The sequence below is a fragment of the Peromyscus leucopus genome, chromosome 2, assembly GCF_004664715.2.
Source record: "Peromyscus leucopus breed LL Stock chromosome 2, UCI_PerLeu_2.1, whole genome shotgun sequence".
In the NCBI taxonomy this organism is placed as follows: domain Eukaryota; kingdom Metazoa; phylum Chordata; class Mammalia; order Rodentia; family Cricetidae; genus Peromyscus; species Peromyscus leucopus.
The window spans coordinates 71,562,927-71,589,209 of record NC_051064.1 but is presented as its reverse complement, the minus strand read 5'-3'; the positions used below and the strand labels follow the sequence as shown (position 1 = coordinate 71,589,209).

The 26,283-nt window shown below is 39.0% G+C and overlaps 1 protein-coding gene across 1 annotated transcript in view; it reads right to left on the bottom strand.

Moving 5' to 3' along the window:
* The window catches only part of Grin3a (glutamate ionotropic receptor NMDA type subunit 3A), a 188,544-nt gene that overhangs the window by 41,425 nt on the left and 120,836 nt on the right, over positions 1 to 26,283 (bottom strand). Inside the window, exons 4-6 of the mRNA XM_028861233.2 lie at positions 16,138 to 16,283; positions 11,435 to 11,550; positions 903 to 1,054 (exon numbers count right to left, since the gene is read on the bottom strand). Of these exons, the coding sequence (XP_028717066.1) occupies positions 903 to 1,054; positions 11,435 to 11,550; positions 16,138 to 16,283 (414 nt within the window). The remainder of the gene's footprint in view (positions 1 to 902; positions 1,055 to 11,434; positions 11,551 to 16,137; positions 16,284 to 26,283) is intronic.

The window sequence follows — 26,283 nt, the reverse complement described above, 5'->3', positions numbered from 1 at the left end:
AAGTGAAACTTGAGATGCCTGCAGGATATTCAAGAGCAGATGTCAAACAGGAAGGCAGAGATGCACTCTGCTGGGAATTCTCGCCAAATAGAGGCTATTTGAACAATTATTGGCTTTAGATGTGTTTTCTTCTTTTTTTAATGTCAGGATGGCCTTGTACTTGTTTATTTGGCTCTTCTTTGTAGAGTATTTGGGCTGTGGCACTGGTTACAGTTTTTGGTCTCCTATTTTAATCATCCGAATTGTGCCTTATTTTGCAAACTTCTTTTTAATTATATTGCAAAGACATAGCATTTCAACAGAAAGAAGAAAATTTGACTATTTGTGTGCCTCAGCCCAGTCACATAGTCACTCTTGCCATTAGTCCCTTAACTATAAAAGAGGTACTGGTTGTTTTCAGTTTTGAAAAATTATCATACTATAATCTGACAATTATTAGTTAAGATATGTCTAGATTTCAAACCAACAAAGGGTTTATTACTCAACACTCATCACTGAGGACCTAGCAATGTTCTGAGTTAGATTTTAAGGGATGTTGTGAAATCTACACCAGAACCAGCAAGTCATGGTTAAAGCAAACACTTTTCATGTTAGTCCCAGACGTTCTTGCTACAATTTAGAGACATTTCTTCCGTACCTACAAATTTTTCAGGATAGTTTGTGGAACAGAAGTAGAATTTTGATTTTTATCCATTGAAATAAATTCACATTTAAATCGAAAACAAACATGTCTCACTGAACATTACTGTAGGTATGGACAGTTTTCAAATGAATCCAGGTGATGTCCATGCCATGGAGTATCCTGGTATGTGTTGATCAGGAGGCACAACTAACCTAAAGTCCTTATAGTTTTCAAAGGAAAGCTATAGAGAGCGCCAGCATTATCAGTAGTCTTTCCATACCTCAGTGACAGCAAAGCTCCTCTTTCCGCAGGGAACCACCTTGTACCACTTGTCGTGTAGCACATCCATAAACCCATGAGACTTGTATTGACTGATGAGCTCAGATATGTTAGAGGTCAATGGAGAGTTGGGAGGGAGACCAATGCCATATCCTAGAAGAAAATGCAACTCACATGAGTTCCTCATATTTTTCTGAGAGGTGGCCACAAGATCTGGTAACAAGGGCATGGTGAGTCTGTATTACATTTCCCTTAAAGGACTCCAGATACACTGAGAGGTGATTACCCTTGGGTCAGCTGCATCTCTGAGAAGACGAAATGAGTCTGAGTCTGAAAAGTAAAGATGTGCAAGGTGTGTTTGTGAAACATTTTACCACCTTCTGCCCTTCTCTTCCTGATGTTTTTAGAAGCAATCTTTGAAGTCTTTATCAGATTTGGGATTTCCTAGCCATTTTTCCCAGTAAAACTTTCATGGGATGGCTTAATCTTAATTGTCAACTTGATTGGATTGAGAAGTGCCTAGAAGATTAGGAAGGTACACAGTAGGTATGTTTGTGAAGGTATTTCTAGAGAAGATTAATTGAGGTAGAAGTTATTTATTTCAGTCTACTATTTCAGAATTCTCAATCCATTAACATGGAGAAGAAATAGGAGTTTATTTTGAGAGCTAGGAAACAGAAGGACATACAAGAGGGTAAAATATCGCCCTCATAGATACACCTCACAGCAATATTGTCATATTATGAATTCATCAAGGGATTATCCATTGATTAGTCAGAGCCCTCAGGAGCCAATCACTTTTCCAACACCCATCAATTGGCAACCAGGCCCTTAACATAAGAACTAAAAGGAGACATTTTATATTCAAACCATAATACCACATGAACAAATAACACACCATGAAAAGTAAAAGAGCACACAGACTTATAATAACTAACTTCAATTGTCAAAAAACGTGGTAATGCCAAATGTTGGAGAAGACATGGAGAATAAGAATTCAAACTGATGTAGTTACTTTGGAAAAGATTTTGGTAATATTTCATATAAACATTTATGTTAAGAACTAAGAACATTTTCAAACAACTCTTCCACAAGTACACCTAGAGATATGGTTAAGAACACTGTCCATAACCACAAAACTTGGGAAGAACCCAAATGCTCTTTGACAAAACCATGAGTAAATGAATTGTGGAATAGTTTCATGATTGGAATATTACATAACTGATATATATATATGCTATTAGGGAAAATGCCATTCCCCCAAACCTGCAGCATGAATTCATTTTTTCCATGTAAAAACAATCATGATAAATTAATATGCATGTTAAGAATACATATGGGTGGATGAAACTATATTTAGGAAAAAATAAAGGATATGATAACTTAGAGATCCAAGATGGCAGTTACACAAAGCATAAGGAAATAGGAGTGGGGACAAAGAGAACGAAGATGGGTGTATTATCAGAGTTTTATTCACCAGCCTAGACTGTGTATTCTTACACTGTCCGGCTCCATGGCTTTCCTGTTAACACATTGCTAATCGCTTTGAGGAGCTCTGTGAAAGAGGCTAATTAACTACATCTTGTTTTGGTTATTAGATCTCACAGTCAAAAAGAAAGAAAGATTTTTCTTTTTGCCCTCAAGATGATTGAGGAAGACAAATTAAAAATGCAGTTGGTTCCCTTTTCACATATCAAGACTAAAAGGCTGTCAAAGATTCAAAGATGCTTAATGAGTCAAATACCTGCTCTGATTATTTCACTTTACAACTCAATTCCAAAGATATTAGTTTTTGTTCTTTTTCTTAATGCAGATGCACAATCCATTTGAACAATTTGAGGCCAGTGATGTGGAGCAGAAGCATGTAGTACCAAACAGTTCTTGAGTTTTAAAGTACTGTATGTTTTTGTGATAATTGTGTTTGTTTCTTAAGAATGCAGCATCAAGAAAATGATGACAAAGTCAAAAGCATAATGTGGACTTTCTGTTTAAACAGCTACTAAAAGAGCCTCCTTTGTGACTGGTGGCTCTGACTTGAAAGGCAAGACTGATGGAAATAGAACTTGAATGAGTCATTAACACTGTATAGTTGTGATTATACCTTTTTAAAGATTAAAAGAATTGTGCATTATGAGTATCTGTGTGTATGTAAGTACACTAAGTGTGTACCTGGTACCCAAGGAAGCCAGAAGAGGGCACCAGATCCCCTGGATCTGAAGCTACCAGTGGTTGTGAAGGACCTGATGTCCTCTGCAAGAGCAGCAAGTGCTCTTAACAGCTGAGTCACCTCTCCAGCCTAGGGGTAAATTTCTAAGGAAATTTTTATTTTCTTTAAAAAACATATTGATGGTAATTGGTAATTCTATTTCCCAAACATGTTTTCAGTATTTATTAACATTCTGGGTACAATATAAGGCCCATGTATAATCTAACATTCACTAATCTACTGACTCTCATCTATCCATCCATCTATCTGCTCATTCATCGAATATTTCATTGAGTAAACAGATACCATGTAAAGTGGTCCACACATGTTAGTGGGGAGACATATTAAACAGTTAACTGCATGAAGTAGTTTCATTACAATTGAGACAGACCTTAGGAGGGAGAAGGAAAAGGACATTAAGAATATAGTGGGGGTGGATGTGGAAGTATGTGATGGAAAGGGTTGACACAGGATAATTAGCTTGGGTTAACTTTGCTGAATGTTAATGCATTTTCTCCACTGAAGCAATAGCTTTCAACAACAACTCCTAACATTTATCAAGGACTGTCTATATCTCTCTCAAGTACTGTTCTTTAATAGTAGCTTATTTTAAGCCACACTGTAAACTGCATTAGACATACATTTTGACTATCTTGTGATGCACAGTTCAGTCATATCATTCTGGGATTCTAACATAAAGCTTAGTTCTTCTGTGTGTCAGATATTATCCCCCATGTATGAACCCTGAAAGTATGTATTACCTAAAGATATTTGAATCTTGAATGGTTAAACTGCCAAGATCACAGTCAGTAGCCAGCAAAACTAATGTTTAAAAGTAGGTCTGCTTGATTCTAAAAATCAATGTTCATTCTACTATATTCAATATAAGCTAAGGGAAAACTTGACCTATTTCCTTCAATTCAGTGTGTACCTAATCTTTGTAACTGAGTAGATGCCATCCTCCCCAAATCAGGTAATTAGTTCATTAAAAAATAGTCTTGGAGCTGGAGAAGTGGCTCAGCAGTTAAAGGCACTCACTGTTCTTCCAGTGGACCTGAGTTTGTTTCTCAGCACCCACACTGGCAGGTTCACAACAGCTTTTAACGTCAGCTCTAGGGGATTCAATGTCCTCCTCTATCCTCTATGGGACCCCTCTTTATACAGCAGATACTCACAAAGACACACATACACAAATAAATGAAATAAAAACCCACAATCTTCAAAAGTAAGTTTTCACTAGCTACAAATACTGTTCATGGGTAGATTTTGTTTATAAACTTAGCAATAAGTTCTATAAAGAATATAAGAATAGCCCTACTATATGTCAGAAAACTAACTAGGAAGGGCACTCACTAATTACAAAATTTATCATAAAGATCTCTTAAAGCTAATAATCTCAACCTGCATCAGTGTAATAATGGCAGGATGGTTTGCATTTTCATTTGGAAAATACTGATGTTTGCACATATTTATCTGCTCATATGTGTGTAATGTTTCAGAGGTACCTGAGTTAAGTTGGACACAGGGCCTATCTGTAAGATTTTAAGGTGGCATGTGGAGCTGAGGCATATTTAGCAGCTGTGCAGCATGGTGGAAAGTTCCATTACTTTTCTGGGAAAAAAGATAGGTGAGGCAGAAACACAGATAATATAAACAACCAGGACACAATGGAGAGATTGGAGGACATTCTGTGGGATGAGAAATTGCTGCTAAATGAAAGGAAGATAGTGGTGTGTTAGACTGATTCTTGGTAGTGTCTTTTTTTTTTTTTTTTTTTTTAAGAAGAGGAGACCAAAATACATAAGAAAGTTTGAAAAATGTGAAATTAAAACTTAAGATTAAATGTACATATTCTAAGAGTATAATTTTGGTACTATGACAGAAGCAGTAAGAGTCCCTAAAGGAAAGCTATGTTGAAGCTACAAAGACATTTATAAAAAATGGCTACCCAGGAAATAATGAATATTAAATCATTCTACTCCATCATGCCTAGATTAATTCAGGATGGAGAGCTAAAAATAGATAGACATCTTTTAATTTTTTATTTTAACACATACATTGGACATTGGTATTTCAATGATTTCTAGCATTAATAATAATTATTAACTAATTAAAACAAGGGAAGACTAGGGAAAAAGTATGTGTCTGTGAGGGGAATTTACTGCTAGACATAAAAATACATTTTATTCAGAAACATAAAATGGTAAATTTTGAAAGTTTCATTTCTATCCTTTTGTTTTATCAGTTGCTTTTCAAAGTTGATTGTTTTTATTGGTCAAAGAGTTTTTAAATTGCATTTTTCCATTTATTTTTAAATGGCTTGACTTAGTTGGAGTTGCCTAAATTATCATTAGAAACTGGACTTTGCAGTACCGACAGGCCAGACTGTCTTATGGTTGATGGATGAAGCAAATGGAATCCTTGAACCCTAAAGATGAAGGCATGAGGAATCCTGGAAATTGGATACAACTTAATAGCTCAAGAGAATGATTTCCCAAATAGAATCCTGATCTCCTCCTCATGGATAAGTCAGCTTTACTCAGCTAAGAGTGGTAGAAATATACTTTGACTAGCAAATGTACGTTAGAAACTCACAGCTAAAAGGAGTCTTTCCAATGTGTGGCTGGAAAATGGATATTTGAAAATAAGAACTCAAAAATAGCATTTTTGAAAAACAGCCCCAAGTACAAAGAGTCATTTGATTTTACATATGTCCTTGAATTTGCCATGTTTAGTTACTCTGAGGTAATGGTTGAAAGCATATTATCATAGTCCCATTTTGAAAGAGGTATTTAAAAATGAGTTTCCCTTAGCTTCAGCACATCAAGTTGGAAAGAGAAGTGTCTTGGAGGAGTTGAAATCCATGAAGGATATCTTGGGAGAATTTTTTTTTTGCGCATGGCTTTTAACTTATTGAATATCCTGAATGTTAATAACTTACTGAGTAAATCTTGTATAGTGGGTGTGTTTTTTCATGCTTAACATGCACTATTTTACTTAACTTTCATGATAACCTTATGCTAGGTGTTCATTTCATATCTTCATTATGCAGATGAGGAGCTGGAAAGACAGATTAAGATGCTTGCCTGTGAGTGACAGCAATTCTATTTTAATCTAAGGTCCGGACTCCAGAGTTAGTGCTCTAAGCACTGCATTAAATAATTATTGGAAAGCCAGTAAAAGAACAGCTCAGAAACAGGCAAAGGCCCTTTGCTGAAAGGTCACAGATCATTATTGTGCAGTTACATTACTCTTTCTCTCTGCTTGACCTTTATTGTCTGCTAACGCCAATGCATAAATTTGGGGCATGTGTTCATTTATCTTAACACTTTCCCTTTTATTCTCAAGAACAAAATATATCTTTGTGCCTCTGGTGCACAGCATTTAATTTGACCAAACACTTTCTGCATGTCCTTGAACTGATAATAGATTTTTTTTAAAAAAATAATATTTTTATTTATTCTTTGAAAATTTCATATATGTATATCGTATATCTCGGTCATATCCACCCCTACTTGCCCTTTCCAGAATTCTCAGGCCTCCTCAACACATCTTTCTCCCAACTTCATCCCCCCCATTTTTCTTTTCTTAATAATTCAGAGTTCAGTTAGTACTGCTTGTATGTGCATGGTTATAGTGCTATCCACTGGGGCAGAGGTAGCCTGCTAGTGGCCCCACCCATAAAGGAAAGTGACTTTCTCCAACACTTCCAAAACAGTTAACTGCCAACAGCTTTGCCACAGGAATGGTGCTTTGGGAGCTCCTCTTCTATCCATGCTGGCATGTTGACTGGATCGAGGTTGTACAGGAAACCTTAACTACAGTGAATGAATGTGTGCTATAGCAACATCATGTCCAGAAGACAGCATTTCAGAGCACTCCTCCACATCCTCTGCTTTTGTAGCAAAGAAGGTTGACCCATGAAAGGACTACAAACTCAAGCTAGAGCCACTGTCTCTTATTGGCCTTACTTTTACTTGAAAACCTAAGTAAGAGTGAAAAGTGAAGTTGGGGGGAGTATTTAATAATGATCTTAGCTTGTTTTGGGCTACCATAACAAATTTCAGAGACAAGGTAGCTTACAAACAACAGAAGACATTTATTTCTTATAGTCTTGGTTCTGGGAAGTTCAAGAACAGCCATGTACAGATCCAGTGTCTCATGAAGATCTCCTTTCTGGTTCATAGATGGCTTATCTTGCTGTGTCTTCATGTGGCAAAGAGCTCCCATGAGCCCATTTTATATGGGTACTAATGACATTTCTTTGTAGTTAGAATCCTCATGATCTACTGAATCACTCTGTCTAATCACTAATTCCCTACTACCATTGCAGTGAGGACTAGAGTTCATATGAATTCTGGGTGGCTTCAACCTTTAGATTCTAGAAGATGGCAGTGGCCACCCTACTCAGTCTGTGCTCAATATTGTGTTGATCCAATGTATATTCAGAATGAAGGAATCAGTAGACTTTATTTTCCCTACAAGTTCCTGAAATTATTTATACACTTGGGAAAGTGTGTGCAAACTCTCAGTGTAAATTTGAGTTACTGTGTTAATAAGTGAACTAGGTACCTGTTTGAATTTAAATTGATGAGTTACATAATTGGAAATACATCATTAATTACACAATCAGTTCATGCTAGCATTGTTCCAGATCTGACAGATTGCTGTAGTTAGGCACCTGCAATGTCCCTATGTGCCAAATGGGCAATTGCTGGTCAGGAATCACTTTGATGACTCTTTTTATATGTATGTAGTTCAGTCTAATAGTTGCTCTCACATTTTTATAAATTCAAAAACTCTATATTTTGCCAAAGAAAAACATAATAATTTAAAGTTTTCATAAAAAATGAAGATAACATTTGAAAATATTTCTCTAAGAAATCCTTGAGATTAACACTGAAAAAAGATTAGAATTCAAAGCCAGGCATGGTGTTGCTCAGACACCGAGCAGTAAGGAGGTGAAGGAGGAAGAGCAAGAATTCAGGATCAGGTACTACCCACATATGAGGTGTGAGGCCATCCTGTGCTATATGAGACTAATCTCAAAAGACCAAATCAAGAACAAGAAATCAGCATTAAAAATTATTAGGTCTGCTGGGTGGTGGTGGTGATGATGATGATGATGATGATGATGATGATGATGCACACCTTTGATTTAATGCCAGCACTCGGGAGGCAGAGGCAGGAGGATCTCTGAGTTTGAGCCAACCTGGTTTACAGAGCAATTTCCAGGACAGACAGAGAAACCCTGTCTCAAAAATCCAAAAGAAAAAAAATTATTAGGTCTGTTTTGTTCTCTTGCAATGCTTGGGATTATCCTTGAGGCTTTATGCATGGTAAGCAGGTACTTGTCACTGAACTATACTCCTAGCTCATTGTCTTTCTTCACCAGTCTCCCCCACCTTTCTTATAAATGATATCCCTTTGTATTGTTTAAGTTTTGTGCTATGGTTTGAATTTAAAATGTTCCTGGAGAGTTTTTGTGTTAAAGGTTTGGTTCTCAATGTAGCATTGTTTAAAGGTCGGGCATTTGGGAGGTGATTGGGGGTGTGAAGGCTCTGAATTACTGAGTGGTTGGGCTCTCTCCCTCTGTTGGAGGAAGTAGGACATTGTCTATATTCTTCTAAGGGTCTAGTTAGTACCCTGCTCTGCCCTTTCCTCACTTGATCTCTGTTTCATGGTCACCATGAAGTGAGCAGGCTTGTTCTACCATGTTCTCTTTGCCATAATGTTCTGCCTCAACACAGGCCCAGGAACAACAGCCAAGTAACCATGCACTGTTGGAACTGTCAGCTCCTCAAATCATTTCAAGTCGTCTGTCACAGGGATGGAGAGCTGACTGACATATTTTGAGTCTAGGTTGTAAACTCATTCATGGGGGTAGTATTTTTTAAATTTTCCCATTTACTTTCTATATTAGTTACTTTTCCTGTTGTTATGACAAAGTACCAGACAAGAATGCAACGTAAGGAAGAAAAGGTTACTTTTCAGTTCATTGTTTGATGGTACAATCCATCACGTGGGAAAGTCATGGCAGCAGGAACATAAAGCAGTGTAGGACTCCAGCTCACAGAAAGCTATTGCCTATATTCAGGGTGGGTCTTTCAATCTCAGTGAAGCCAATCTTATCTAATTTATCTAATCTAGATAATCCCTCACAAGCATGCCTAGAGGCTCATCTTCTAGGTGATTCTAGATCCTGTTATGTTGATATTATTGACCATCACACACATCTCATTCATTCAGAGAGGAGAACCAACAGTGATGGTCATGTTCACTCTTCTCAAATCTTTGCTCTTTGACTGTGCCATTTATTTATTTACTTATTCTCTTTGAGAACAAAGCATTGTTTAGAATGATAGGAACTACATGACACTTAGTCTCAGGAGCACAGATGGAAATGTAAAAAGGAAACCAGTGGGGAGTTAATTGTGTGGCATCTGGCACTGAGGTCCAGCAGAAGCAAACAAACCATCTTACCACTACTTTTTGACAAGATGGGGTTGCTCCCTGGAGACAAAGGTGGAAAATAGAGCCCCTTATTCTTATATCCTCTACAAATGATTTGTTGTTAGCAACCACTAATGGTAGAAGGGACCTCAATTACCCCATACATCTAGAACATAAATAAAATGTCTCTCTGTATCCCTAGATGCTACAAAATGGATTTTTCTATTGTTACATTAAATAGGCTATTGAGTTTTATAGTTCTCTCTCTCTCTCTCTCTCTCTCTCTCTCTCTCTCTCTCTCTCTCTCTCTTTCTCTCTCCCTCCCTCCCTCTCTCTCATACACCCATACCACATATACACAGAGTTATACATATGTACACACACACACATACACACACACACATTCATATTCTAGTCTTAACAGAACAATACTACCACCAACTATCTCTCATCCTGACATTCTAAGTTTTATCACTGTCATTTTGCCTGGAGAGGAGACTCATAGTGCCTACAAAAAGGCTTGAAAAAATGACAGCAGCTGTATAATTCTTATTCATTAAAAACACAAAGTCTGAAGAAAAAAATCCACTGATATATTTAGAGGAGATAGAGACCAATTATGGTTGTGAGATTGAAACCAGAATATTCTTATCCCCCCACTAACACACAAAAGCACATACAACAACAATACTTTGGCACTCCATGAAATTGTTTTAAGCTGAAATGTTTTGCGACAAGTGTGTATGAGCACTAGACTGTACTGTCAGAGAGGAGAAGCCAGAAATTGGGAGGTATGGAATTTGCTGGTTCAAACTATGTAGTCCACATATCAGCTGTTGTTCAGAATGAGAGAAAATACTGACAAAGCAATGCTTCTTTAGTCCTGAAGTTTGATTGATGGGTTGATCTATTTGGAAGCCAAACTTGTTGCCAGTGGGAAAAAAAGCAATCCTGGGGCTCAAACAAAGTTTTGCTTAAGGCCCCAAGGGTACTAAAACTCAGAATTTGGTGTTTTCTATTTATTTCCAGACTCTCAAATAACATTCTTTGGGAAATACAATGTTTAGATTATAATTCTAGTATTGTCATCTAATTTATATGGGCATGAAAATATGATACAATGTTCGTTCTTGGTCTTTTTTGTGCATAAAATGAGTAGACTAGATTTCATCAATATTGGGACTCCTCTCACAGGTTTGCATTATCACAGAAAGCACAGATTTCTAGAAATAACAACTTTGGCATCTCCATGAGATTGTTTCAAGCCCAAACTCACAAGAGAACATGGATAAGGCTCATCAAAAATTGAAGAGAAAACTATCTTCAGATACCAATGAGATTCAGCATCAAAGAGGCAATGTAGCCCATACATGGTTGGCATTGTCTGGGATATACATAAGATAAACAGAGTCCTATCATATTTTTTTTAAAAATCAGATTCATTATGGTATTTGACCTTTCATCAAAAATGCTCATTAGATAGAGGCTGGGACAGATCTGTGGTACAGCAGTTGCAGTTGCCTAGTAACTACAAAGCCCAAGGTTTGATCTTTACCACTACAGAACACAAAACAAAACACAAACACAAATTCACATTAAATAGTGTTAGAATCCTTATGACTATTACTCCCTGGTACCTGAACTGACATCATCGTTTTGGAAACTATTATTTTTTGTTCTAACAATTTTGCAAAGAAAAATTTGTTGAGTGGTGAAAAATAAATCTTTAATGTCAACGAACTTAGTAGCTGAGTGCTTGTGAGTTGAAAATGAAAACAAGGGAAGATGAATCACTCTCTGCTTCTGGCACCTGTGACTTGCTAGGCTAGCAAACAGCACATCCTGGGCAAAAGTGAACTAAGAATGATTGATACCTTCAATGGCAAATGGCTTCCCCACAGTCAGAAGCTTGCAGTCAGCATCTATTGAAACTTCGTAATCCAGAAGGGCTTTGTCCATGATGAAGGCATCTAGTTTCTCTGGATCATTCCTATATTTAAAACCAAAGGGAACAAAATGAAAATGGCTTATTACTGGGTAGGAAGGAGTAACCTGATAGTAGACTTTGGTTTGGGGATGGAAACTTGGATACCAAGGGCAGCACAAACTTGTCAGCTGCTGGCTCTTGTTCGCATCTCTTTCACTTGTGGAATAGATATCAGGGAAACAAGCTTTTCTTTTAGCGTGTACAAGTTCTTTCCCATGGGTTTATCTACCAACCCCACTTCTAACTGCTAAGTCTAATATCAAAGCCAGATGTAACTCTTAATCGAATAGGAATGTGCACAGGGAAGGCTGATTTCTATTATTTATCAAAGTAACTTGTGTTAAGTACTGCATTCAGTATCCTACATACATTTAATTATTCATCAGGACTGTGAAACAAATAATGATGAAAATGAGGCTCAGAGATTTGAAGTATTTTGATTTAGGCCATACACCTGGTTAAGTGTTGGAGACAAGTATTCTTGTGAATCAGTGTTGAAACCTTTATTTCTTCCTGTCACAATCACCATTTTGTTATTCAGAAATTGACTATAATTTTGTATTTAGGAATAGATATCAAGGAAATACTTAGAAAAGTTCTAGTGTTCTTGGAGAAAAGAAATTTGTGGTCTCTTTAAGTCCATGGTATAATGTCCAATAAATTGAAGGTGGAGCTTATGTAACAGATCTTAGTGATTCAATTTAATAATCTGTCTCCAGGGAGTCCTGTTTCTTCTTACTGCATAGGTAGTTCAGGGTAATTTAACCAGTTAATCGACAATGGGCTTAAGTTGCCATTAAATATCTTAGGTGTCCTTCATGAGAGTTCCCTATTGTTTTGAATATGGGAGCATACATGACCCAGTGGAAAGCTGTGTTTAATCACAGCGTGGACAACCCTTACAGGGAAGGCAGAGTCTGAAAGCCAGCTAGGCAAGTTCTTTGTTTTCAGCCATCCCAAGTCCCTTTTTCTGAAGTATAGAATTTATACACTTAAGATTTTTTATTAGTGTAATTAATTATAAAGACTAATGAGTTTCATTGTGAAAATTCTTTCCTCCCTGTCCTTTCCACCCTTCCTCCCTCCTAGTCTCCCTTCCTTCCTTCCTTCCTTCCTTCCTTCCTTCCTTCCTTCCTTCCTTCCTTCCTTCCCTCCTTCCTTCCTTCCCTCCCTCCCTCTTTCCTTCCCTCCCTCCCTCCCTCCCTCCCCTCCTCCTTTCTTTCAGACAAAGTCTCACCACATATTCTAGGTTGACTTCAAACACACGCACTTCTGCCTCCATCTCAGGATAAGTGGAATCCAGACTCCAGCCACCACTCTCATTCATTCTGATATTTTCATGCATGCAAATATTTTGATCATATCCTCTCTCTTTCTCTCCTCTCCCTCTTTTCTCTCACCATCTCATTTACCCCGTAAATAGTTTCTCTTTCAAAATAAAGACGTTCCTACTATTAGAATTGTCAAAGCAGCTTTGCAAGACAACACTTCTCTTTTTAATGTGGCCTCAGTCCTTCCACTTCTAAAACCAGAGTGAGGCTGTGCAGATCCAATAAAGAGAAGTAGCATCTACTCTTAGAGGAGAATATGGTTAGGGCTCATTAACAATTTGAAAGAGAAGGATGTCCATAGACACAGGTGAGATTCACCACCAGGCAAGAAATTGCTAACGTTGCCTGAACCACACATAGACACATAATAAATGCTTCTCTCGTTGGCATGAATTGCCACTACATTGTTTTCCCATTCTTTCAGGAAGTGAAACTGCAGGGTGCAGTCTATCTTTCCAGGAATATTTCACTTAAGTTACAATAACTTAATTTTGACATGTTTAACATCAACTAAAATGAAAACTACACAGATCCCTAGCAAGAGAGAGTTCATAAAGGGCCTGGGGAGTGTGAATAATAATTCATACTAGGAGCTGTTGATGAGGCATCTTAATGGAATCTAGGTAATAAAGTCAAATTCTAGTCTGAAGATGTATCCTTAGTCAAAATATTACTATAGCAAGAGAATGCACCTTGAAAAGGGCTACACAGCAACATGCCAATAGTCCATCAATATCTATGCTAAAATAAGATAAATAGGGAAAAAATCCTTGAGGTTCATATGCATTTTTTCGAAACCAGTAATTTCTGAGCCCTGTGTCACTGATATCCTTGAATAAATACTCATGGTTTTGAATTGCATAGTGAGGTTAGTTGGCCTTGATTGATTTCTATACTATGAAAAGGCTAGACACAATGAACTCATAGACTTTCATGGGATCTGAGTCACTGGGGAGGAGGTGGACTGGAGTGATCTAGTCATAAGTAGTTCTAGGCTGGCTGAATCATTGTTGTAGTTGGCACAACCTCCAGCTTCATCTATTGTAGAATCATGTCTTACAGGCATTCATTTAAAAGTATATTTTATATACTACAAAATTAGTCATGCTGTAACATAATGAAGTAAATGAGTGATCTATGTAGATGACCCTGAATGTTGTAGGTCCGAGCTCTAGAATGCTGGGGATGCAGGATAGTATGAGAACTATGGTTGCTTGGAGTGTTGCCTAAGAACACCCACAGTGACTAGGTCAAAAGTAGTGACAGGCCCAGAAAGAAGTGAGGAGACACTGACAATAAGCTCTGCCTATATTCCTGCTTTATGTCAATCAATGGGTCACCTGAGAAGTTTGGAAAACTGCAGTGGGTTTGGGATGGAGCTCAAGAGTCTGTACTTCTGTTTGGCTCCCTCACACCAGCTACAAAATGGATACACCTGCATCATGGATTATCCTTAAATCCTTAAAGACTCTTCCATTATGGTTTCTGAACTAGCCTGAAGCTAGAATCCTAATATATATATATTCTGCCACCTGTTAGCTATATCACTTTTGGAAATGTCCTACCTTTACGACACTGGGCTTCAGATGAAGGCCTTCTCAGGTAGAGCCACTGGGAAAAATTAAAGCTCTGAGTGCAGGGGAGCTGCTGAACACTGAGGAAAGTCTCACCTCATCCTGCCATGCTGCTGGCAGAGCCCTGTTTGCCAACCACTGCTGAGAGCTCTTGCTATCTGTCTGGCATCCCATCCTCTCTCTCACACCTGTGCAACTGTCTGGAGAAGAAACAGAAGAGAGTCTGGGAGGCAAGGGAGTTCTAAAGTGTGTCAGAAAGGGACTCTAATGTTTTGATGTTTTTGCAAAATAAGTGCCATTTTTGTAGCACTTAAACTTCATAAATAATTTTGTGAACCAAAGAGCACACAGCTTCCAGTCTCTCTGAGTTCTAATTTAAAAAAAATCCATAAAATTGCTGAAGGGGCTATTACTAGATCTCTCGAGAAACACAAAGCCTATGTCCTATGAAAGTCTTTCTTCCTTTCCTTTTTGAAAAATTGGTTGAGGCAACTTACTGTTCACTGGGAAAAGTCTAATAGCATAGAGAAACTGGTTTCCTGATGTTGAACTGAGGTAGGGACTTGGAGGTTGGATGCTGCAAATTGTTGTCCTGATGCTATCGGGCAGGAGAGAGAGGACAGGTACCCCTCTTGCAGAAGCTGAAAGCCATTCAGTCCCTTTGCCCAGGCAGACTAGACCAGCAGACTCATCACTGCACGGCTTGGCATTTGACTCTACTGAATTATAGGCTCTGATAATCTGTCATGGCAACATGATTGCCTCTGATTGCTTCTCATAAATTCTGATGAGAAGGATGCAGGCATAGGAGTCACTGTCTTCTATCTTATTTCTTTCCCACAGGAAATCTCTGAGATAAATTTCCATTTCCTTGTGGCAAAATGAGGCATTCCACAGGCTTAGGGATTCACTTTGAAGGGAAAGGTTGCTTTGGGACACTTTATCCTCTGGCCACATTCCCCATGTGTTTAATCATCTCAGCATTGTTGTTTAAGCCAACATTTTATTCCCTTGCCATCCACTCCACTAATGACCCTACTGGCTCTTTCACCAAAGGCATTGCATACTATAGACGATGTAGATAACTGGTAATCTAGGTCATTTAATTTCTTGTACAGCATTCTATATTGTCTTTTGGATCTCACAATGTATGAGTTATTTCTTTGTGTGTTTATGTGTATGTGTTTATATGTTGGTGAATAGGTGTATGTGTGTGTGTGTGTATGTGTGTGTGTGTGTGTGTGTGTGTGTGTGTGTGTGTGTGTGTGTGTGTGTGTGTAAGACTAGAAGAAGCTGACATGTGGTGTCTTCCTTAATCATGCTCTACCTTAGTTTTTGACACAGGTCTTTCACTGAACTGGAAGTTCCTTGACTTGGCTAGACTGGCTGACCAAAAGGACCCCAGATTCCTCTTGCTTTTACTTGTCCTGTGTAAAATCACTGGCTGTGTTTGTGTGTGCCTTGAGTCTTACTTGGGCACTGGGGACCCAAATGTGGTCCTTCGTGCATGTCCAGCAAGCGTTTTATTGACTGAGTCACCTGTACAGACTCTGCAGGTGCTATTTCTGAACACAGCAGTAGGGATTTTTTGTCCACCATATTGAAAAAAAAAAAAGAAAACCAGGCAAACCCAACATGATTTCTCCTTAATTGAAGCTTTTAGGATCCAAGGGGGTGACACTTACTTCAGATACTGTACTCCATCAGGGGTGGCTGGCACGTTGTACCTTCTCATGTACTCATGCATCTCTGGGAAGCTCTGCCGTACATAGTCTTCAGCACTGCTTTCCCGGACAGTTCCAAAACGGAAGCCTTGAGAAGGGTGATGAAGCTACCAGAGAGAACAAGAAATGCCTCTAATATGCAGTACTTAGTTAATTACTTGTTTAAAACCTTTTCATCTACCACTAGGATTCAAAATTCAATAAACTGAGCACATTTTACACACCTAAAGGCCCTAACATGCAAACAAAGTATGCAGACACAGACGTAGGTATATGCTTGATTGTATCCAAGTGTGTTCTATCCTCAGGAGGAAAGAGATAGGAATGACAAACCAAATGTATGCAACAGTTATTTTGCTTCATATTGAGAACCCAGGACATTTTTTCAAGAACGTTACTACACTTACATTTTTTTGTGTGTGTGTGTGTGTGTGTGTGTGTGTGTGTGTGTGTTGGGGGGTGGTGTGTTGGAGAGTACATAGGTCATGATGTAGGTATGGAGATCTGGAGACACCTTGTAGGATTCACATGTCTTCTTTTACTATGTGAGTCTTGGGAAATGAACTCAGTTCATCATGCTTGGTGGCGATCACCTTTGCTTTAGTAATTTTGTTGGCTCACTAGTAGGTGGAATTCTTTAGGCAATGCCCAAATAGACATGTAGAATCAGCATCATATTGAGAATTAAATACTAAAATATATCCTTGTGATTATAACCCTCAGTAGTTAGAACTGTACAAAGGCCAAATTAAAAGCATCCTGGGATGATAATATACCTTGTCCAATGCTGTGAATACTTTCATTTTATGTTACTAATCTTGATGCTGTATTCCATGTTGAATGTATTGAATTTACTTTTGGTGTTGCTATGAATTGTTCTTTCTCCTTTAAGTAGCTGCAATACCCAGTGCTGAGTCATTCTGTGCATTTTCTCAAATGGAATAGTGCCCTAGACAGGCACAAGGAAGGAGGGGAATAGCAGGATTGGAGCCAGGGCCTGGAGAGGTCTCCAGGATTCAAGACCTCACAGGAGGGGGCAGCGCACTGAGACCTAAAAATGAAGATATCACACACACATGGCATTATACTCAGCTCAATTACAGAGACACACTGATATGGAGTGTAAAACATATATTCTGCCAAATAGAAGAAGGAACTGGGATTGGGTCATATTATGAACATATTCACATATCCTTTGGTCAGCAGTAGTATAGAGGTTATTCTTCTCCTCAATTGGTCCAGTAAGGCCTTTCAATTTCTGTGTTCTGCTTCATATTGACATAGTTTACATCACTGGTATTGATCTGAAGCCCCAGAGATGGGGCTATGAATGGGCTTCATGGGCTTTCTAAACCTCCTGAAACTACAAGCAACATTGCATACACATATGCATTTGCAATTGTCTTTTATGGAAGGAGACAACACAGAATTCTTTTTAGTGAAAATAATCAGGCTTTCAAGTTATTTACATCCCACAAACTATGAACTCACTGAATATAGAAACATTTGATATATTTGAAGATGACTTAATTTTGACCCATACTAAAAGTGTAATAATTACAACAGTTAAATAACCTATATGTCAATCTTTATAGAATGTTATACAATGTATAAATTATGTTTGTTAGATGTAGTTACTAAAACAGGTGCTCTCACAGAAATGGAAAAACATTAATGGGGCTTGACCAAAATTACCTATGTATATGTTTATTTAAATACTATCACTTCTCAGGAATGTACTTTATTTGTTCATGGTTTATTGAGACTCTATGATGTGCACTCTCAAAGTCATATATGTAACCTGAACTCTGATCCCCTGACTATTAATTTTATTTCTTTGGATACTCTACTGTTGAGTCTGGCAATATGACATATCCTTGTGTTCAATATAGTTAACCCCCATACTGAAAATATTTTAACATTTTCTGCCAATATAACCATAATAAGGCACAAACAAGAACAGCAAACAACACCAAGTGCTTTTATTGTATCATATGCTGTTTTTTTCCCATATCATCCTGCCTTCCAGCTCCTGTGAACAGCTGGATGAAGTGTTCATTAGAAGCAACCCAGTGGCCTCCTCATCTCCCCCTTTCTCTGTGTATGTGTTCATGTGCATGTATGTGTGTGCAGGTGTGCATGCAGGCTAGAGGTCAACACTGAGTATCTTCCTTACACACTCTTCATCTTAGCTTCTGAGGCAGAATCCCTCACTTGCCTGAAGCACATTGATTGGACTAGTTTGGATGGTCAGCAAACCCTACAGGTCCTCCTGTCTTTGCATCCTAGTGCTGGGATTACAAATAATATGCCACTCTTTTGATTTTCTTTTGCTAGGAGGCTCTAAATCCAGGTCCTCATGCTTATGAAGCAAAGACTATCTCAGCTCCTTGGCAGCCTTTTCTTAGTATTCTCTTCAATGTGCAATCCCAGGCCAATCCTCACAATAGCAATTGCTGTCCCACAGCTTGAGCAAAGGTTTATCAGCCTTTTCTCTATGTAATACCTGTTCACTTTTAAGGCCTAGATCGAGATTCTCTATGTTAAGCCTTTGGGTCTTATCTAGTTGCACTTTCCTACTTAGAGTGATAAGAACAAAAATAATAATGAACTACTTGTTTACCTGTGCAAAACAATGTCTTATACACCTAAAACACTTGGCCCAGGTGTTTACTTGAACAATTTTTCACACAGGGATGCATTATCTCCTTTGACCCTCCCAGGAAACCTTTGAATTAGACATTTCCATTACCTTCCTTTCACAGAAAAAGAAACTTAAGAGTAGAAAGTTTGTCATTTGCCCAAAGTCACAGAGCCTGTAAGTACTGCACCTGGGGTCTGAACCCAGACAACCTGATTAAAATATTCAGTCTGTGATCACTGTAGAATGCCCCTTCTCCCACATGCTGTATGACTCCCTAGATCAGGTCATTACAGAATTTACCACTTGTGCACCAGGTGATGAGTCAAGGGCTTTAAACATTTGACATAGCATTATATGACAAGATAAATGTTATTTTCTTTGTTTTACAGGCTGTGACAAAGATAATGTGCAAATTTACACTACTAATAACTGGCAAGATTTCCTCTTTCGGCATGCAGATTTGGTTTAATTCATCTGTACATCACTTACTGATCATGACACTGGCACCTGCAAGCATTCTGTAGCTTTTTACCAAGTTAATTCATTTGGTCACCATTCTCTAGTTTGTGTTCTTCCTTTGACCTTGTATATACTCTCAGTTCAGTTATCACTCTGTAACTTATTGTCTAGGCTAGAACCTCCTTTCACAGTCCCATTATACTATGGGACCCACAGAGTCTCCTTTCACAGAACCTCATGGACAGCACACACATTTGGCTGTAGTTTTAATGTCAACAATATAATTATTTGGTTAATATCTAGACTATCAACTTTTGCTTTGATCTGTAAACTGTATGTAAATCAGAGTCATGTTCATTTTAATTAATCTTTGCCTTCCACAATGGTTTCCATCACATAGTTTCTCAATAAAAAGGCCTTATGGTTGGCCAGTGAGATGGATCAATAGGTAAAAGTGCAGGCTGCTCAAGCCTGACTTCCTGAGTCTTGATTCTGGAATGCATGTAAAGGTAGAAGAGACCCAGCTCCACAAATCTGTCTTCTGTACACACACACACATACACATACACATACACACACATACACATACACATACACATACACACACACACATACACATACACACACACACAAACACACACATGCATGCCCACGTACACATGCATCATACACAAGTATACTATAGACATAAATAAAAAATCAAAATCTCCATATTACTAAATAAAACATTTTTAAAAAGTGTACAAATTGCTAATTGGTACTTGGTAACTATTCTTTGAACTCAGAGCGGGGTGAGAGCTTCACTTCATCCACTTCATATAAACAGTGCCCACAGTCCAGCTTACTACTCAGGTTTTCCAGATGAGCCCTGTCTTTAATGTGAAAAAGCCACAGGATCATTAGTTATTAGACTTTTGCCTTATATGAGAAAATAATCTTTTCTGGGTGTACATTTCATCACATTTCACTGCAGTAATATCTTTATGGACCATGGGCTGACTGCAGGCATCTCTGCCTTTCTGGGCCTCCTTTTCTCTGTTGACTGCATCAGAGCACTGTCTGTCCCTAGAAACTAGGGGATAGGAGCCAGCAGATGCAGGCTGGCCTTTGGTGTTTTTCCTTTCCCTCACTATCTACTGCCATTTCTCATTAGCACTTACGTTGGCTTCATGTGACTCTGGGAAAGCAGTAGATATGAGATTTTGAGAATGGAAAATTACTTCAAGTGTTAAACAACCAGACGCAAGGATAGAAAGCGTGTTATTAGCCAGACTAACTGAGATGTATTTCATAGACACATCCACTTTTCTAATCCAAGTAGCCATTATCTCTGTCTTCTATCAACCCATTCATGGTCATCATAGAACTCAAATATGATCAACTACTCTCTCCCTTAATTCTCAGTGGGTCCTCATGGTCTTGGGGTAAAGTGAAGGCCTCTAAGGCTGAGCATAGGTTTGTTCCTGTCTTGTTTCTAGACTCATCTTACCACTCAGGCAGTTGATGCTTCAACAGTTTCTTCAATTTAAATTTTCCCTTGCACTTTTCTCTTGGACTCAAATCTATCTACTTCTTGCTTTGTGGAAGCTCCTGCATATAGGCTTCACTCTTTCTGGAAGGATCTCTCCTTATTCCACACCTCCTTTGTCTAGATAACTCCTGCATGTCACATCCTCAAGGAAGCCTTCCTTGATCCTTAGAGCAGGCCAGGCCACCTGTAAAAAACTCCTATTATACCTACAGATTCAAGTAGTGCTGGTAATAGTTGAGACTATTTGTTACAACTGCCTGCTACATGTCCATGTCTGTGAGAGCAGGACCCAAGTCTTTCCTAGTCATGTGATTTGAGTCTTCAACAAATGTTAACTGCTATCATTGTCATTGTCGTCATCGTCATTGTCATCATCATCATCATCATCATCTAAAAACACACTGCTTGGTACAGAAAGGATGTTAGAAGGTTCAGGGATAATAAGAGAACATCATTATCAACATGGAATTCTCTCAGGTTTAGTGCATTACAAGTTTCACACTTTTGCCATACGCTTCTCCTTAAAACCCGTTTCCTTTAATTGTTGCCTTCATGCTTTCAAAACAAGATATTCTATTTTTCTGTGTGATGTTATAATGGAAAACTACAGTGGGCTTCTCAGCAGCCACAGAATAATAGAACCATAAATGAGATCTAAGAAGCGATTGATGCATCCCAGTGGGTCAGCATAGTCCATCCTGTGCATAATTCAGACAGCCAGAGAAATGAGAAAGCTTGAGTCAGGGACAGAGGATAAAGGTTTACAAAGAGCTAAAGCATTTGAGCTGCATTCCAGCCACCACCAGGCAGGCCCAGAGAGAGAAACATTTCTTTTGAGATTCTACTAAATACTCTACCAGCTCACCCAATTCAGTTTATATTGTACTAACCTCTTTGGGCCTTGGGGAAATAATCTAAGGTTAAACTATCTATTTGTGTGTGAGATGTTCAGTATTAATGGAATACTAAACTCTACCTGCAGCACATAGAGAACAACCAGGCAGACATTTCCCAGAAAGGAGAGAAATGTCTAAAAACAAATGCAAGCAGGAGCAGGAAATGAGCTTCTATGCACAAGGTGGGTATGAGGCTCCAGATTAAAAGCAATTCCAATGAAGAGTATCCCTCCAGTCTATTTGCACCTACCCGAGAGAAGTACTTAAGATTATAAAGGGAGGTAGCACTGAACTTGGTACTGCGCCTTTCAACTCTGGTGGAAAGGGCCATTTTTAACTTCCCCAACTGAGTGATATCTACTAGATATTTCTAGGTCTCCCCATGAGACATTATTTTATACACTTAAGCCCTATAGATTCTATAATATTTAATTGGCTCAGAGGAGCTTTTGTATGATCTATATACTCTTATTATCCACTGTAGCTGGAGTTTCCTCTTTGTGTCTTTCACATCATGCCTCCTGATCCCACCCATCTTCCCCTTCCAGAATACAATTTAAAGAAAAAAAAGGGGAGAAACAAAAATCTCTTTATGGAAGCTGCAGGGTGACACAGTGAGTCATGCAGTAAACCCCTTTATTCATACATTTTTACATGCGGGGCATTCATTGCAAAAAGTCATTAGTCTGGTTCAATGTTCCTGGTCTCTGCTACATCATCCACACTGGGCCCTCACTGGGACTCTTCCTGGACATTTTATTGTCTCCCTGTGTCATGGAGATCCTGTAGCCCTGGGTCCACAGGACTGACTCCACCCCTTCACCCCCATGCTCCAGCAGATCACAGATGGGGTGGATATTGGGATGGGCCATCACTTAACCCTGGTTCTGGGCCAATGTAGTTGCAGGGTTGGTCAACCTGCCAGCTCTCCCCTGTCTTCACCATCAGGGTGAGCTCTCCAGCATTGTCCAGGTTAGTTCTCCTGCTTTCACATCCTCAGGGTCAGTTTTCCTACACCTATACCGTCAGGGCAGCTCTCCTGTGTTGTCCTGGTGAGGTATAGGGGCCATTCTCCCTACTGCTGTAGCTGATGAGGGGTGGGGGCAACTCTCCCACTCTTATGACCTCAGGGCTAGCTCCTCCACTTGCCTCAGGAGTTGATGGGCAAGTGGGGGAGGGCATCTCTCCCCTGTCCCTGCTGCCACATGACAGATGAGTGATGGGGACAGCTCTCCCGTGCTCACAACTTCGGGGCTGGCTTGACCACACCTCTGCCAACAGGGTCAACTTTTGTGTGCTTGCCCAGGCAAGGTGCAGGGTCCACCTTCCCAAGTGCTGTCGTTAGTAAGGAAGAGGGTCAGCTTGCTCATCTGTCACAGACAATAAGGACTGAGGGGTGAGGGGGTGCATCTCCCCCCCCCCACTGCTGCATGACAGACGAGTAATGGGGACAGCTTTCTCACACTCACAAATTCAGGGCTGGCTCACTCACACTGCTACCAACAGGTTTGGCTCTATTGTGCTGCCAAGGGGAGGTGCAGGGCCTGCTCTCATGAGGGTTGCAGCTGGTGGGGCTCAGGGACAATTCTCCTGTTCTTACCTGCCTTAGGCCTTGATGGACAGCATGGGGGTGGGGATTGCTATTTTCATTATTTATTATTACATCTGAGTGGTTGAGATGCAGGCAGACTTAGCATAGTATCTAAGACTTGCACAAGGGGATAAAGCTGGATTTGACTCCAGCTCTGGTTTGGAGTTCATATTTGCCCTTATGTAGGCTCATGTCTATGTTTATAGATGTATATTACTGCTCAAGATTTTGTGAAAAGTTATGTCACACATAACTACTTTTGCTACAATTTTTAAGTATTTTTTATTTTTTCATGGTTTTTGTCATATAACATACATTTCAAATGAAGAACAGCTGTCTTCCAAACTGCACTGTTGATAATTACACAGGCACATGAACACACTAACCCTGTCTCTGACAAACAAGGGTGACTATTCATCCCTGTTACAAGCTCTAAATTAGAATATAGAAAAATGAGGCAAAAAGTATTGTTTCTGAGCCCTTTCTAGTGCTTTCCTAATGCAAATGCAAACCTTTCTTATTCTCCTTCACATATTGTTTCTATTTTCTTCACAAAAGCTCCTTTCTCCATTTAGAAGTAATCAGTTACTGTCTCTCCCTTCACTGTCAGTCCAAAGCCCCTTTTGTTAGGTCAGCTAACCTCTAGTCAACAGCATTACTTGGCATGACATCATATTTAATTTATATGAGTATTAACCTAGGTCCTTCTGACAACTTGAGTTATTGCATTGGGTCCATGTATAGGTCACTATGGGTCAGCAACTATGGCCAAGGGGTCACATCTGGTCTACCACCTATTTTCATAAATCATACAATAAAAATGTTTTATTGGATCACAGCCAAGCCCATTCATTTACAGACCATCTATCGCTGCTTTTGTGTTACGACATTAGAACTGTGTAGGCGTGAAGCAGGCCATCTGGCCACAAAGCCTGAAGTCTTTACTATCTGACCCTCCAAAGAGACACTGTGAAGTCTGACTAGCTTTCCCACTCTCATGTTTCCAATTTTCCTCCAATCTGCTCCTGAATCTCAGTGGCCACTTAAGAAGAGCCACAGTTGCAGGGCAGTAGGCAGAGGTAGGTGTGATACTCCACTGCAGGCTTCCATGCACTACTGATGGATGTGGGCTTTTGTGTGATGGGATCATACCCTCATTGTGGGTGTTGATCTTCTAGGTCAATGTCTCCATGACTACAGGCCTCTGTTTCTTCATGTGGCTAGTTATGGCACAATCACAGAATTTTAAGTTGAAGCAGCAGTGCAAGAAAATTTGCATCCTATTCCTTGGGTAGGTGCCTTGGGGACAACCACCATAGGTCTGAGTTTATGGGAAGGGGCCAGTGACACACCTCCTCACAAAAGCTGGTTATTTGTTTATTTTATCTTTCGTTTGACTTCCCTCTATTCCTTATCCTTTTGGTTGTATGTCTTTCATCTCATCAATGCCAGGGTTACTTATTGTTTCTGTGATTTTAACAATGATGATAGCTAATGCTTATTGGATATCCCATTCCATCAATGAGCAATATTCCAGCAACATTCATCACCTTGTTTTACTCTTATAACACATACAGCCATTGCTTCCATTTTAAAGAGGGAGAAACTGAAACATGGCATGATTAAGCAGCTTGATCAAGGCCATACAGCCAGAAAACATCAGATCAAGGAAATGAACCCAGGAACCTGAGAACTTGCACAATCAATCTCTTGTTCCTTTATCTCTGGTATATATTGTTGCTAGTATATTATTTCCTGTTTTTCTCTGGGAAACAGCTTCTTTTAGGGAGTTTCCTCTGAGAAACCATAGATAAGGTACACATTCTACAAATATAATGATAAGTTTTAGCCAAGTGACTAGTGGCAGCTTACAACAATAAGACAAAGTGCTGATACCCTTTGGGTCTTTAAATAAGATGTTTATCACAGTTATAGCAGCAACAGCAACATTTAGAGTGTGCTCCTTACAAAAGGCAACTGTGCATATTATCCATTCAAGAGACACAAGAAGCCTTATGGTACCAGCATTCTACTCATAAGAGCTAGATGGATTTTCCAAGTTCACTAAAGATATTTACCCTGGGTCCTGTGAGGTTCAGAGACATGTGTTCAATGCCCAGCAATCTTGGCGCGAGGTGTAGAACTGAACACATCTCTTTCCTTTCCTAGAAACAAATTTCCCGATTCCTGCACTACACAGTTTCACACATTTCTATTGCTGTACTGGGCAATTTAACATTTGTTTACTTATTTATTCTACTTGTTTTACATATGGATGAAAGCTAGAAATTAATTAAAAGGAAGATATTAAAGTTTCTCAACTGTAGCAATATGAAGTCCAGGCTAATGGGAATATGAGAGACTGACATGTTAGAGATCAGTTAACCTGTTCACTTATTTTTATTGATGTCAATGCATGTGCCTTCTATTTATTTAGCACTCTACATGCATCAAGCATACTGATGATGCCTCAATGTGGATTATGTAATTTAAAGCACAGGGCAGCAACACTAAATACAAGATACCTGTTACTATCTTCAACTTTCACACAATAGACCGGGTTTTAGTTTAAACAATCACCATAGAAGTCATTCAATAAACTTAAGTTCCAAACTTCATCTGATACCAGAGGCTCTCTATCTGCACATTGTATTGCACTACTTCTTCATTTAAGTACATTTAAGCCCATAATGAGAAAAGCCAAAGTGACTTCCTTTATGATATACAAATAGTGCAGAAGAGAACAGAAAGTAATCCCAACTCTGATCCCAATATTATCTGCCACCTCCTCATGTTAATATGGCTGATAAAATATCATTCTTTATAATATCCTTTGTTCAACCACTTGTCCTCATCTACTGTTTATGAGATGATAAATTTCTGGTCTTTATTCCATTCTCTAAGGAATAATTTCCTGAATTAAAATTGCTGGGCAGCAACTACAGAATGCCACAGTGGGACCCATTTACTGTGCTTCTGGAAGTCT